Source organism: Uranotaenia lowii, chromosome 2 (genome assembly GCF_029784155.1).
Source record: "Uranotaenia lowii strain MFRU-FL chromosome 2, ASM2978415v1, whole genome shotgun sequence".
Classification (NCBI taxonomy): domain Eukaryota; kingdom Metazoa; phylum Arthropoda; class Insecta; order Diptera; family Culicidae; genus Uranotaenia; species Uranotaenia lowii.
The window spans coordinates 378588307-378603444 of record NC_073692.1 but is presented as its reverse complement, the minus strand read 5'-3'; the positions used below and the strand labels follow the sequence as shown (position 1 = coordinate 378603444).

The 15138-nt window shown below is 30.7% G+C and overlaps 1 protein-coding gene across 1 annotated transcript; it reads right to left on the bottom strand.

The window, feature by feature from the left end:
• Nucleotides 1-313: 313 nt before the first annotated feature.
• LOC129743218 (neuropeptide receptor npr-1) lies at nucleotides 314-10511 on the bottom strand. The gene is made up of 3 exons (XM_055735197.1): nucleotides 10202-10511; nucleotides 1432-1552; nucleotides 314-1354 (listed from the first exon to the last, which is right to left on the bottom strand). The coding sequence occupies exons 1-3, from the start codon at nucleotides 10498-10500 to the stop codon at nucleotides 314-316; spliced, it is 1461 nt and encodes a 486-aa protein (XP_055591172.1). The 5' UTR covers nucleotides 10501-10511.
• Between the last annotated feature and the right edge of the window lie 4627 nt (nucleotides 10512-15138).

The window sequence follows — 15138 nt, the reverse complement described above, 5'->3', positions numbered from 1 at the left end:
ATTAAAAACTAATTTTCAAGTTAAGACAAAACAAAATACACTTCATCAGTAAGTGTGTTGACTCCAGAATTTTTTGATGAAGGTGCAATTTTTTATTGAAAATAAATAAATTTTGAACACCCCAACCAAAGACTTCCACCAGATTCGCCAGCGTTTTCGTAGTCTACCTTTAGGCGATTTAAATTGGCGTATGGAATTTCTTTTCCTATTTCTCGAGTAACTAATGTTCAATCTGAAACGAACATTACCGGTGCTGATATATTTGAAAATTGTTGCAATTTACAGACTTTTCCCCTTATTATTAACTCCAGTTTCAATCTCCGAAGAATATTCCATCTCGGTGAGATTTTTTCCGGGACGTAGAATGTTTTCGAGTTTGACTGTTAAAACCGGACTTTACCCAACGAACAGTTCGACGGCACGGTTCAACAGTCAACTGTATGCACTTAGTTTTCAGAAACATAGACACCTTGATGGTTTCCCCTAGGAAGGTGTACAGCAGCGGATTTAAGGCTCCGTTGAGCATAGCCATAATGCCAAAAGTGTAGTGCAGCACCCAGTATAGGTTAGTGTTGGCCACTCCATAGAGTTTGACCAGGAGGAAAACCCACGTGGGCAATCGACAAACTAGGAACATAACCATGAGCACAACAATGACTTTGAACATCCGGAGCTGGCGTTTCTTGCGGGTGTTGGTTGCTGAGCTGCGAGCCGTTGATGGATGTGGGGGTGGTGGAGGAGGTGGAGGCTCACGTGGTGGGCTATTGGCATCCAGACAGTTGGAACAGGTGCATCTGTTCTGTTGAATTGTGAAAATTCGGTTCCGATCGTTTGGGGGACATGAACTCAAATTGGTGGTCGTGGTTTTCCGATCGCTAGAACTTTCGTTTGGTGTAGGTTTCTTCCCTTTCTTGCTACGATCAACCGGATTTCTACGTTTCCAAATTTCCTTCGCTATCACTGTGTTAAGCCAGAGAAATGCCAACACCAAAGGTAGAAAAATGATTGCGAAAATTATTCCAAAGTAGTACCCGTTTTTGGTCTTATCAGTAGCACACATTTCAGCCATGAAAAAGTCGGTGATTACATTCGGTTGTTGAGGGTCGGAGATCAGGATGAACACGTGGTAAATTTCGTACAACGTCAACATAGGACTAGATATACCAGCTGCAAGTCCCCAAATCAAAACAGCACACGTCACACAAAACAATCCACTTGGCTGCCAAGTGCCCTTCGTTATTCTCACTACGGCCATGTATCGATCCAGGGCAATCGCCACCAGAGTTATGCTGTTGACCAGAATTGCCAGTGTTTGGAAAAACGGCGCGAAAGTGCACATCAGCTCGCCGAGACTCTATAATTTGGAAAAAAAAAAAGAAATTGTTTACATACGAAATTGAATGATTTGTTCAGTTGAATATTGGAACTAACCCATAATGGACTGTATTCGGTATCGAATTGTGACAGATATACAACGGTTGTAATAGTCACGAACGATATGTCACTCAATGCCAGGGACAGCAAACAAATGCGAAACAAATGACGTTGTTCTCTAGAAATAGAAAAATTCAATTAAAAATTAATTTTTCAATTCATAAGATGCCTTAAATTTTTAAATTACATACATATAACAGCAAAGCAATTTTTACCAATCTTCATTATAGATTGTTGTGCCAATTAAACTATAATTGATCATGACTTGAAGCTACAGATTGTACTCTTGATCAAATTGTTCATTCACGAAAAACTCATGTTAAGCCAATAATAAGCCTATTATAGTCTGCAGCCAAGCTTATCAACTAGAAAGCGAATAACTGTCGATGAAATTTTTAACATTTTCCAAACTTAATTTTGAGCATTTGTGGTTATCGCAAAATGAGATGAACAGGAACTGTAGTGTCTGGTGAAAATGGATTTTTTTCAAAGTTAGAGAAATTCAACTTCTCACAAATCTGAATCAAATTTTTCACAATTTTGATTCAAACAAAAATCTAGTTCTTAAAAAGTGTCGATAAAATATTCGTACTGTAAATTTGTTTGAAAATAAATGTTAATCAGTCTGGTTTACAATTTTAAAATCAATATTTTAGAAATAGAAACCAGAAAGAGAATGCGAATGAAAATTTCAAATACAACCAGAATTTAAAGCATCGGACATAAGAATCAGTGCAGAGAAATATGATATTATTGCCCTTCCTTTTTTTTTCTTCTTAAAAAATATTGACTTAAGTAATAATTGTATAAATAAAAAAAACGAGTGCAACTTCTAAAAGATTAAAGGAAAAGGGTGATACGGTCAAAATTTGGTCAAGGGAAAAAGCATGTAAATCGGTGGAATCGTGTATTTAAAAAATCAAATTAAATTTCTTTTTCAAGTTTAATTAGTATATAATTCAGGAAAAATATTCAGTTAGGCTTCCGTTTTTCCAAATCCGAATTGCCGGGCCTTACGCTTAACCTCTGCCATCAGATTTTGTACAGCCCCCTTGTTCACCTTCTTCGCCGCAGAAAGCCAGTTTGCCTTGAACTGCTGCTCGTCCTTTGCAGTTTTTTTGGTCTTCTTTAGGTTCCGCTTGACAATAGCCCAGTATTTATCAATTGGACGGAGCTCTGGCGTGTTGGGAGGGTTCTTGTCCTTGGGAACCACCTGCATCTTGTTGGCGGCGTACCACCCCATGGCCTTTTTACCGTAATGTCAAGATGCCAAATCCAGTACGGAACAATCGTGTTTCTTCAGGAAAGGCAGCAGGCAAACACTCTTTCACGTAAATTTGACGAACTTTGACAGTTTCATGTGCTTGAAAATATCTGCTACCTTTCCCCTTCCTTTTGCCGTATAAAACTCCTGTCCCGGAAGCTGCCTGTAGTCGGCTTTGACGTAGGTTTCGTCGTCCATTACCACGCAGTCAAACTTCGTCAGCGTCGTCGTGTACAGCCTCCGAGATCGCGCTTTGACCGTCGTATTTTGTTTATCATCGCGATTTGGAGTCACTACCTTCTTGTAAGTCGATAGTCCGGCTCGTTTTTTTTGGATCGATGCACGGTTGTAGACGATACACCCAGCTTATTTGCGGCATCTCGGAGAGAGATGTTAGGGTTTCGCTTGAACCTATCAGCAACTCTCTTTGTCGTCTCAGCGGCTTCCGGTTTTCGATTCCCCCGATCCAGACTTCCTGGCTGTCGACAAACGTTCCCCAAACACTTTAATAACATTTGTAACGGTTGATTTGGCAACTTTTAGCGATTTTGCCAGCTTTGCGTGCGAGTAGCTCGGCTGCTCTTCTTCCTTGGACGGCATTTTGACAACTGAAGAGTGAATTCCAAAATCAAAATAGGAGCAACATTCTACACACACACCTTTAAAATGAGAGGTGTTCAGGTTTTTCAAATGCAAAATTGAAAGAAATACGTCAAGTTGATATTGACCAAATTTTGACCGTATCACCCTTTATGAGGTATTTCAAATAGAATGGTTTTAAAAAAGAAATAGAATTTATAAAATATTACACCAGATTGAAAAAGAAATCAAATCCAAATTGTAACATACATCTCAGACCAGGTTCGAAATAAACCATGATTCAAAGTAAACAACATGTGAAATTTGTCATTTAAATAATCATTTTGTTACTTCGAATCCTTTTCCGAACTTTTCATAGGTTATTTAAAAAATTATTTTCAAGTATTAAGTAAAAAATTATAATTTTCAAGCGCTGGATTTTTAGTTCTAAATTTCAAGCTCTAAATATTTTGTCGCTCTCTATTGGAATATTGAGTCCTAGAAAAGACAATAAGAAGAAACAATTTTTTTTTATCAAAAATTTAGATTTCTAGGCTTTCAAGAAGATTATTTTTTCAACGCACAGAATGAAAAACAAAGAAAAATCTATTGAAATATCACAAACAATTTAAACAGTTTGACTTAACAAATCAGTAAAACTAAAAAAGCGATTCTATAAAATTCGGTAAACTTCTTTGAAATTTGAAACAAATTAAAGAAGAAAAACATTTTTAATACTTTAGAAGGATTTTTTTTAATAATGATGGTATGGTGTTTATAAATTGCTATGATGTTTAGTTGTAGAATGAGTTGAGTTGAGTTTTGAGTTGAATCAATCATTAATAACTGATGAACTAACAAATCTACATCCTACAAAATAAAACTGAACTTGAATATTGTTTATTCATTACTCAAATTGGTTGAAAATTCTTTGAAACTTCCGTTTTTTACAGAATGGGCTGTAGGAACAAATAGAAATTTTCTTTAACTTTTTTTTAGCAGAAGTTTAATGTTACTTCCGTGTGGAAAATATGTCCAGGCAAAATATTAAATATAAATAATGTCACTTATCATTTAAAAAGAATCATTCAATACTGGATTGAAACAGCCATAATTCATCGATTTTTTTTTAAATGAATAGTAACATAATTATTTTATCTAAGACTATTTTGACAAAATCTTAAAAACTCGGAATCATTTTTCCGAGCATTTCGACTTTGATGTTTCGAGAAATTTGTTCCGAAGGAAACATTTAGACGTGTTCAAAACTGTGTCGAGTGGATTTTAATTTTAACTCTGATAAGTTATTTATGTTTAAGGTATCATTTGGATCAACATGTGATCCGTTGATTTTTTATACAGATAAACAAATGTACAAATTCATATTTCATCTTTGCCTGTGCATATCTACTACATTGCGGTCTTGATAAAAGTTGATAATTGGTTTAAACCTTAATTTTAAATTTTTAAGGTTCAATGAAAAAAGGCAGACTTTTCATAAATGATTTTTTTACCATTTTTCAAAAGTTATTAAAAAAATAAAAGTCTGGAAAATAAAACTAATAACATATTTGGATTCAAGGCACCCAAATCAATCAAAATAAGTTCTTCAACACTTTGCACTTTGGAAAAATGTTGCCTTGCGTAATTTTTCAAACCCCTCTGGAATGTGGAGTTGAGCATTTAGGAGAACAAAATTGATTTGTGGTTTAAATTGGTCGAAATATTCTTCAATATTTCAAATAAGCATAAAATTTGAAATTACATTACCATACTACCATAATGCATTACCATTTCCATTTTTGGTAAAATATTACATTTTGCTCTTTTTTAACACCACACAGCACCATTAATTTAATACCGTCAAACGTGGCATCATGCAAAAGCAGGGTTAGATGCAACATTTGTATACCACAACTCTCATTCAATTTTTATTTCAATATACTGTAATAAAGTTATCATTGAATGATAACAAATTGATGATAACATAGTTTTCAACATCGTGAAAGAGTTTTTTAAAGTTTTTGATTCTCATAAAAAAATAAAAAAATCGAGCAATAGATGTACAAATTTTTACATTTTTCGATGCCGTAAAAAACTTTACCTCGTATGACGGATTGGCTTTATGAAATCACCTACAAACTTTATAATGCTTTCGTTATACAATACCAACACTGTTCATGTATAAATATTTTTCGGACAATCACCAAATTTTTATAAATAAATATTTGTATAATTCAGTTAGCTGACTGGGGCAAAATGCAACAAAATGCAAATCAGAACTATATCTCATGAATCGCGTTTCGATATGCTGGAATATCATTGTTTTGCATTATGCGTTTGTTAACATTAAAATTTCATTCATCCTTAGATTTAATACATGATTCAAGATAATAGAATATTTTGTAGTATTTTTTACCCCTAAATGTATGCAGCAGATTAACACTTTTTTCTTAAAAACATTTTTGACAGAAAAAATGTAAAATTTTATTCGAACAAAACAAAAAACTACTGTAATTAGTACTTTATGCGTTATGACATCACAAATGTATAAAAAAAAACTTAAAAATTTTCAAACGTTTTCATAAGTTTTTTTCAATAATAACTAGAGATGTACCGAATATTCGGTCGGCCGAATATTCGGCGCCGAATATCGCCAAAAAACCGTTAAGCCGAATATTCGGCTCACCGAATAGTTGAGCTAAGTATTCGGCCGAATAGGCCGAATAGGCCGAATATTTATTATTTGAAATTTTTCTTAAAACAGACTTCTCAAATTTTTCAACTGATGTTGGGAAATTTATTTAATATGCAAAGGTAATGTTGAACAATCTTCAAAATCATCAAAAACTTATGATTTCAGTTGAACATTTCAGATGAATCAGTGAATGTTTCACTGAAGATAGCTATATACTTTGATTATCGTTTTATCCAAATTTTCTTGATATATTCAGGCTTGCCCATAAACCAAATGAAGAATTCGAAAAAAAGTTAAACAGTCAGAATCAGGATGACCACATATTTTTTTAAACTTTCCGGATTTTACCAGGGTTCATCAAGATTTTTAGCGTGATCAAATAAAAAAAAATCAAAAAATCTTTTTGAAATTTTTTAGATTTTCTGTTACAAAACGATTCTTAAAGTAAATTTATTCGTTTGATACGATTTGAACACTGCTGTTGTAATTCGATGAAAACTTTGAATTTCAAGTAATTTCATTTCTTTTTCCTCTTGTATGTTTAAGAATAATGCTTAGTTTCTGGTCAAATTTCCCTTTTTTTACAAGTTTTTAAAAAAAAATGTTCAGACCCAGCCGTGTGGATACATGTCGTAGAAGGTACAGTATGCCTAAGCTTAAAGATCATCGTCAACTTTTTTGATCACATCTAGCAAAAGTTAGACATCTAATTCTAAGCTTAACACCTGTTTTAACATGTTTTGTCCCCGATTTCACTGGAATCTAATCTCTTTTGTGATAAACGTCCTAGAAGCGACAAGTCATCTAATGTCGTTTCAGCTAATGGTGACATTTTAGAAATCAAAGAGACATCTACTTAATGAAGTTCTGATACATCTGGTTGGAAATAATCGACTGAAAAGCAAGAGGGACATTAAGATGGCAGAAAAAGAAGATTTCTATTGTAAATAGCAGTAGAAATAAAGTATTTGTATTGAAAACTCAATAAAATATTCGACCGAATATTCGGCCGAATATTCGTTTGGCCGAATAGTTGAAAAGGTCAATATTCGGTATTCGGCCGTTCGCCGAATACCACTATTCGGTACATCTCTAATAATAACTGAGTTTGTTACAACTTACCCCATTTTCTTAATAGGGTGAAAATCGCATGTTTTTGAAAATTTAAAAATAACTGGTAAAACCAATCATTTTTCTGACTACTTCAATTTGGTGTCCCATCAACCTTAAAACTTTTGATGTACAAGAGGAATGATTATCTGTAGGCATTAAGATTTTAGAAGCCATTGAAGTTGAAAAATGTTGCATGATGCCCCAGTTGACAGTATATAATCATTATCTGTGTTTCAAAAACATAGTCGACAATTTTTAAAGCGCCTTGAGATGTAATGTTATATTGGCCTTTATACTAACTTCAAAGATTCAGCATTGGATTTGTCAGATTTATATATTTGAAGAAATTACTCGTCTATTTCTCGCTGAGGACTCACTGGAAAATCACTCATTTTCACCGAGCCATGCTTTGCTATATTCAGAGACAAAAGAATCGTAGCAGTTCGTTAGTTTTTTTTTTCAACTTTCTAAAATCACAACCGATAGTTAGGGGAAAACTATACAAGACAAACCAGTTAAGGATAATTGCTGTTTAACTTGCTGTTTGTCTAAGAACCAAATTGAAAGTTTACGACGACTCAGGGATCAGATTTACGTATTATCAAAAAGAATGAATATGATAAAAACACGATTTTGATAATATTTTGAATGCCAAAACAAGTGGACATACCGAACGCACCATACCGAAAGGGTGGTAATAAATGGAACAATGATTAAAAAATCCTCAGCTATATCTCGAAACTGGAATGTCTTACAAAGATCAAATGTTCTAGAAAAATGTGCCAAAATGAGCGAAATAACAATGCTTGTAGTTTAATAAATTTTAACAAAATAATTGCTTGAGTAATTGAACTTTGTTTGAAAAATTTCAAAAATGAAACTTGAAGATCTTTTTTCATCATTTTAAAATGTTCCTTACATGGGATAAATATGAAAAAAATATTTGTTCCAATGTATCAATCGTTCGAGCGTAAAATGAACTTCATAATGCCATATTTTCAAAGCAATGGAAAACTCTCAACTTTTTCAGAAAAAGTTTTCTAAAATGTTGATTATGGGTAGAATTGATCCCCTAGAGTTGGGTACAATTGATCCCCCTTCCAAATAGCATATTCTTCTTCTGAATTGATCGTTATGATTGCTGATTACGAAATTACTAATATTTATCCAAAAACTAATATTTATCAAACATTTGTATGAAGAAAAGAACAAAAATAATTAATTTTCTCTTTTCATTATAAAAAAAATAGCACCTTCAAGTATGCAATGTTATTAGCGTTGAGACAAAGTTATAGAATTTTCTTCTTATGTCTGCTATAAATTGTGAAATGAGAACAAACATGACCAAAATAGTCAATTAACATTCTATCTTGGGGTTTTGTTTGATTTTTATACAAGGATTAGGGCTTCCTGAATAAAAGATCAAGTCTTCTTCAATAGGGGATCAAGTCTCCCCTAACTTAAAAAAAATCGCAATTTTTTTACTCCCACGAAAATGCTTCTAGTTCATCAACGGGTTCAAGTATCGTTCAAAATTTTTGGAGCATAGAAACTTGAAGTTACAAGCTGTCAGAAAATGTCAAAGACGGCGAGTTGCTAAATTTTTCCAAAAAGATATGGTGAAAATAAGAAAAGGGGATCAAGTATCCCCAATCTCCCCTACACTTTTTTATATCCTGATAGGTAAAACGCCTTCAGGTAGGCAACGAAATTCATGGCAAACATGGTGGCAGTTAATTTTTCCCAGTCGAATATTGCACCTTTTTATTTCGAACAAGGACGAAATTTGTTTGTGTTTTCTCGAAAGTTAGCAGCATTCAAAGTTTGAGCGTAAAACACGTGGTCTTGTGGGCATTCTGCCCCAATTTTGGTATGACTGATTATAGTTCAAATTTGTGGGAAGTTAAAGATAAAACAAAATATTTTTAGTCTTATATAGAAGGTACACAGCAAACTTTTTTGTGCTGGAAACCAGCAAAATTCTTTCAGTAACTATCCGGCCAGAATTTAAAAATTGAATAAGTCTGTAAAGTAAGAAAAACATTGTCAGCATTCTTATCAAATTTATGCTAAACAATCTACTTACCGAATGATTAGCTTTGAGAGTTTTTTTTATATTGGACAACTTCAAACTTCGAACTCTTTCTTTTCTATCACCTAAAGTTAACTCTCCAAAATTACAAAGTTCCGAATCTGACAGATCGATTGCTGGTTTTCCAGCAATATGGATCAATTGCTGGAAAATTTCCACAAAAAAGAACAAGCGCTGGAAAAGTCAGCAAAACGAATCATATTAGCTGGTTTCCAGCAAAAATTTTAATTGATCCTGGATTTCCAGCAATTTTTTTGCTGGAAACCGAGGCGAAAATTTACTGTGTATATATATGTAGTAGAGACAACAGGTCTATTATTTTGTTCTATTTGTCAAATTTTTCTAGAACGTTTGATGTATGTGAGATATTCTAGTTTCGAGATATAGCTGAGGAATCAAGTATCCAGGGATAATGTTTATATGTATAATAAAAAAAAAAAGGAAAAACTCTTAGTAAATACCTCCTTTCTGAAATGGCATTCGTTTATCTAAATGTTGCTTGTTTTCCTGAGCTATGTTTTATGTGAGATCAAAAGGTGCCAAAAGGTTATAATTTTTTTTATTTAAATTACCTCATGTGTTCTGGTATCAGCAGTAGTTTATTTTCAGATACACAGTTACGCCTACGCATGGTGCAATCTGTTATCTATTTTGAAAAAGTTAAAATTGTTTCAACTTGAAGAACTTAAAAAATATGAATTACACAATGAAATGAAAATCTAACATGGCTGTTCATGTGATTCGAAAATTCTTAATAGTTTTATAGATTATGGTTTATAAATTATGACGATAGTGAGATTTAGCTCGCCGATTTTTTTTTATAAATTTTCGGTCCATTTAGATTTTCTCGCATTTTTGTGTACTGTGTAAGTTTTTGGTAATTTCTCATTTTTTCAAGTTATTTGATTTATTGATAAATTTTCTTTGCCCTAGAAATAAATGCTTAGTATTGTTGGTGTTCCATGAAAATATGATAAATATGGATGAAAGCTCACAAGTTCCGATTGCAATTATTTCTTACCTGCGAATGTTGGTTATGATCGTCAGAACATTTCCGAAGATAGCCAACACCATAATAAGAATAACCACCACAGTAAAAGACGTCCGCTGCTGCGTGGTCAGAATTTTCACCGAATGTTCCCAATATCCAAGGATTTCCCGCGATTGCGATTTCGACACCATATTGTTTGACGCCCTAGCTTTCCATTCATTTTTCCAACGGCTGGAACTTTCACTATTATTAAGAATCCCAATGATATCCATCCGAGCTGCGAGTAGAATATTTCTTTCAAGAACACTACCGGAACTGATCAGTGGCATCGAAGAGCCGACCGTACTTATTTATCGACTGCCATTGTTAAGAATTTTTCAAACCAGCAGACAATCCGCAACGGAGAGTTTCCCGGAGGCAACGTCCTAAGCCTACAACAATCCAGCGAGATTTACAACCGGATTCCAATATAATCGGTAATATATTGGCATATCGTACTTGCGATTTATATTTAGGGGGCGACGATGGTTGGAAGGTAAACCAGTTGGATTTAGAGATACTTTCTACCAGAACAAAAAAAATTTAAAATTTATTTTCATTAAACCCAATTATAATAGTATGGGTATGAAATTTTCTTTGAAGTTTTCTTTTGTAAAGTATGCTTAGTTTCTCAATGGAAAAACATTAAAAATTACACAAATAGCTCTATAGGACATTCTTCGGCCCATCAAAGATATTTCCGAAAGTTATTATCACTGAATTGCTCGGTTATCGGAAAAACACAGCTGATAACACCAGTTTTCCCCGTTATCGTAGAGGGGAAAAAACTTTTCCTATGGGACAAAACCAGCCACATAATCATCGACAAAGGAGTGTTGTTTTTTCCTGTTATCGGTAGCATTTTATCAATAGGGTACAAATACCCCCAGGTGATAGGCATATTTATTGGTCGTTCTTTGAGGTGTGAGCAATGATAACGATAGTTATCTACCGAACTATTATAATATTTGGATCTAGAATATGTACGTTAAAATCTGCAATTAACAAACCCTTTAAATGAAAGTTTGTGTATTTCAAAAAAAGTTTACTTCAATAAACACTAACAAGTTATCCTAATGCTGTTACAATTTTTTTTGAAGAACGAAACAACTAACAATAGTGCTGATTTGAATTCATGCTTAGCTTACTCAAATTAAACTTTTCAAACTTTAATGTGTAAATAATATCATCCTTGTCATTTTTGTCATTTTTGTCATTTTTGTCATTTTTGTCATTTTTGTCATTTTTGTCATTTTTGTCATTTTTGTCATTTTTGTCATTTTTGTCATTTTTGTCATTTTTGTCATTTTTGTCATTTTTGTCATTTTTGTCATTTTTGTCATTTTTGTCATTTTTGTCATTTTTGTCATTTTTGTCATTTTTGTCATTTTTGTCATTTTTGTCATTTTTGTCATTTTTGTCATTTTTGTCATTTTTGTCATTTTTGTCATTTTTGTCATTTTTGTCATTTTTGTCATTTTTGTCATTTTTGTCATTTTTGTCATTTTTGTCATTTTTGTCATTTTTGTCATTTTTGTCATTTTTGTCATTTTTGTCATTTTTGTCATTTTTGTCATTTTTGTCATTTTTGTCATTTTTGTCATTTTTGTCATTTTTGTCATTTTTGTCATTTTTGTCATTTTTGTCATTTTTGTCATTTTTGTCATTTTTGTCATATTTGTCATTTTTGTCATTTTTGTCATTTTTGTCATTTTTGTCATTTTTGTCATTTTTGTCATTTTTGTCATTTTTGTCATTTTTGTCATTTTTGTCATTTTTGTCATTTTTGTCATTTTTGTCATTTTTGTCATTTTTGTCATTTTTGTCATTTTTGTCATTTTTGTCAGTTTTGTCATTTTTGTCATTTTTGTCATTTTTGTCATTTTTGTCATTTTTGTCATTTTTGTCATTTTTGTCATTTTTGTCATTTTTGTCATTTTTGTCATTTTTGTCATTTTTGTCATTTTTGTCATTTTTGTCATTTTTGTCATTTTTGTCATTTTTGTCATTTTTGTCATTTTTGTCATTTTTGTCATTTTTGTCATTTTTGTCATTTTTGTCATTTTTGTCATTTTTGTCATTTTTGTCATTTTTGTCATTTTTGTCATTTTTGTCATTTTTGTCATTTTTGTCATTTTTGTCATTTTTGTCATTTTTGTCATTTTTGTCATTTTTGTCATTTTTGTCATTTTTGTCATTTTTGTCATTTTTGTCATTTTTGTCATTTTTGTCATTTTTGTCATTTTTGTCATTTTTGTCATTTTGTCATTTTTGTCATTTTTGTCATTTTTGTCATTTTTGTCATTTTTGTCATTTTTGTCATTTTTGTCATTTTTGTCATTTTTGTCATTTTTGTCATTTTTGTCATTTTTGTCATTTTTGTCATTTTTGTCATTTTTGTCATTTGTGTCATTTTTGTCATTTGTGTCATTTTTGTCATTTGTGTCATTTTTGTCATTTTTGTCATTTTTGTCATTTTTGTCATTTTTGTTATTTTTGTCATTTTTGTCATTTTTGTCATTTTTGTCATTTTTGTCATTTTTGTCATTTTTGTCATTTTTGTCATTTTTGTCATTTTTGTCATTTTTGTCATTTTTGTCATTTTTGTCATTTTTGTCGTTTTTGTCATTTTTGTCATTTTTGTCATTTTTGTCATTTTTGTCATTTTTGTCATTTTTGTCATTTTCGTCATTTTCGTCATTTTTGTCATTTTTGTCATTTTTGTCATTTTTGTCATTTTTGTCATTTTTGTCATTTTTGTCATTTTTGTCATTTTTGTCATTTTTGTCATTTTTGTCATTTTTGTCATTTTTGTCATTTTTGTCATTTTTGTCATTTTTGTCATTTTTGTCATTTTTGTCATTTTTGTCATTTTTTGTCATTTTTGTCATTTTTGTCATTTTTGTCATTTTTGTCATTTTTGTCATTTTTGTCATTTTTGTCATTTTTGTCATTTTTGTCATTTTTGTCATTTTTGTCATTTTTGTCATTTTTGTCATTTTTGTCATTTTTGTCATTTTTGTCATTTTTGTCATTTTTGTCATTTTTGTCATTTTTGTCATTTTTGTCATTTTTGTCATTTTTGTCATTTTTGTCATTTTTGTCATTTTTGTCATTTTTGTCATTTTTGTCATTTTTGTCATTTTTGTCATTTTTGTCATTTTTGTCATTTTTGTCATTTTTGTCATTTTTGTCATTTTTGTCATTTTTGTCATTTTTGTCATTTTTGTCATTTTTGTCATTTTTGTCATTTTTGTCATTTTTGTCATTTTTGTCATTTTTGTCATTTTTGTCATTTTTGTCATTTTTGTCATTTTTGTCATTTTTGTCATTTTTGTCATTTTTGTCATTTTTGTCATTTTTGTCATTTTTGTCATTTTTGTCATTTTTGTCATTTTTGTCATTTTTGTCATTTTTGTCATTTTTGTCATTTTTGTCATTTTTGTCATTTTTGTCATTTTTGTCATTTTTGTCATTTTTGTCATTTTTGTCATTTTTGTCATTTTTGTCATTTTTGTCATTTTTGTCATTTTTGTCATTTTTGTCATTTTTGTCATTTTTGTCATTTTTGTCATTTTTGTCATTTTTGTCATTTTTGTCATTTTTGTCATTTTTGTCATTTTTGTCATTTTTGTCATTTTTGTCATTTTTGTCATTTTTGTCATTTTTGTCATTTTTGTCATTTTTGTCATTTTTGTCATTTTTGTCATTTTTGTCATTTTTGTCATTTTTGTCATTTTTGTCATTTTTGTCATTTTTGTCATTTTTGTCATTTTTGTCATTTTTGTCATTTTTGTCATTTTTGTCATTTTTGTCATTTTTGTCATTTTTGTCATTTTTGTCATTTTTGTCATTTTTGTCATTTTTGTCATTTTTGTCATTTTTGTCATTTTTGTCATTTTTGTCATTTTTGTCATTTTTGTCATTTTTGTCATTTTTGTCATTTTTGTCATTTTTGTCATTTTTGTCATTTTTGTCATTTTTGTCATTTTTGTCATTTTTGTCATTTTTGTCATTTTTGTCATTTTTGTCATTTTTGTCATTTTTGTCATTTTTGTCATTTTTGTCATTTTTGTCATTTTTGTCATTTTTGTCATTTTTGTCATTTTTGTCATTTTTGTCATTTTTGTCATTTTTGTCATTTTTGTCATTTTTGTCATTTTTGTCATTTTTGTCATTTTTGTCATTTTTGTCATTTTTGTCATTTTTGTCATTTTTGTCATTTTTGTCATTTTTGTCATTTTTGTCATTTTTGTCATTTTTGTCATTTTTGTCATTTTTGTCATTTTTGTCATTTTTGTCATTTTTGTCATTTTTGTCATTTTTGTCATTTTTGTCATTTTTGTCATTTTTGTCATTTTTGTCATTTTTGTCATTTTTGTCATTTTTGTCATTTTTGTCATTTTTGTCATTTTTGTCATTTTTGTCATTTTTGTCATTTTTGTCATTTTTGTCATTTTTGTCATTTTTGTCATTTTTGTCATTTTGTCATTTTTGTCATTTTTGTCATTTTTGTCATTTTTGTCATTTTTGTCATTTTTGTCATTTTTGTCATTTTTGTCATTTTTGTCATTTTTGTCATTTTTGTCATTTTTGTCATTTTTGTCATTTTTGTCATTTTTGTCATTTTTGTCATTTTTGTCATTTTTGTCATTTTTGTCATTTTTGTCATTTTTGTCATTTTTGTCATTTTTGTCATTTTTGTCATTTTTGTCATTTTTGTCATTTTTGTCATTTTTGTCATTTTTGTCATTTTTGTCATTTTTGTCATTTTTGTCATTTTTGTCATTTTTGTCATTTTTGTCATTTTTGTCATTTTTGTCATTTTTGTCATTTTTGTCATTTTTGTCATTTTTGTCATTTTTGTCATTTTTGTCATTTTTGTCATTTTTGTCATTTTTGTCATTTTTGTCATTTTGTCATTTTTG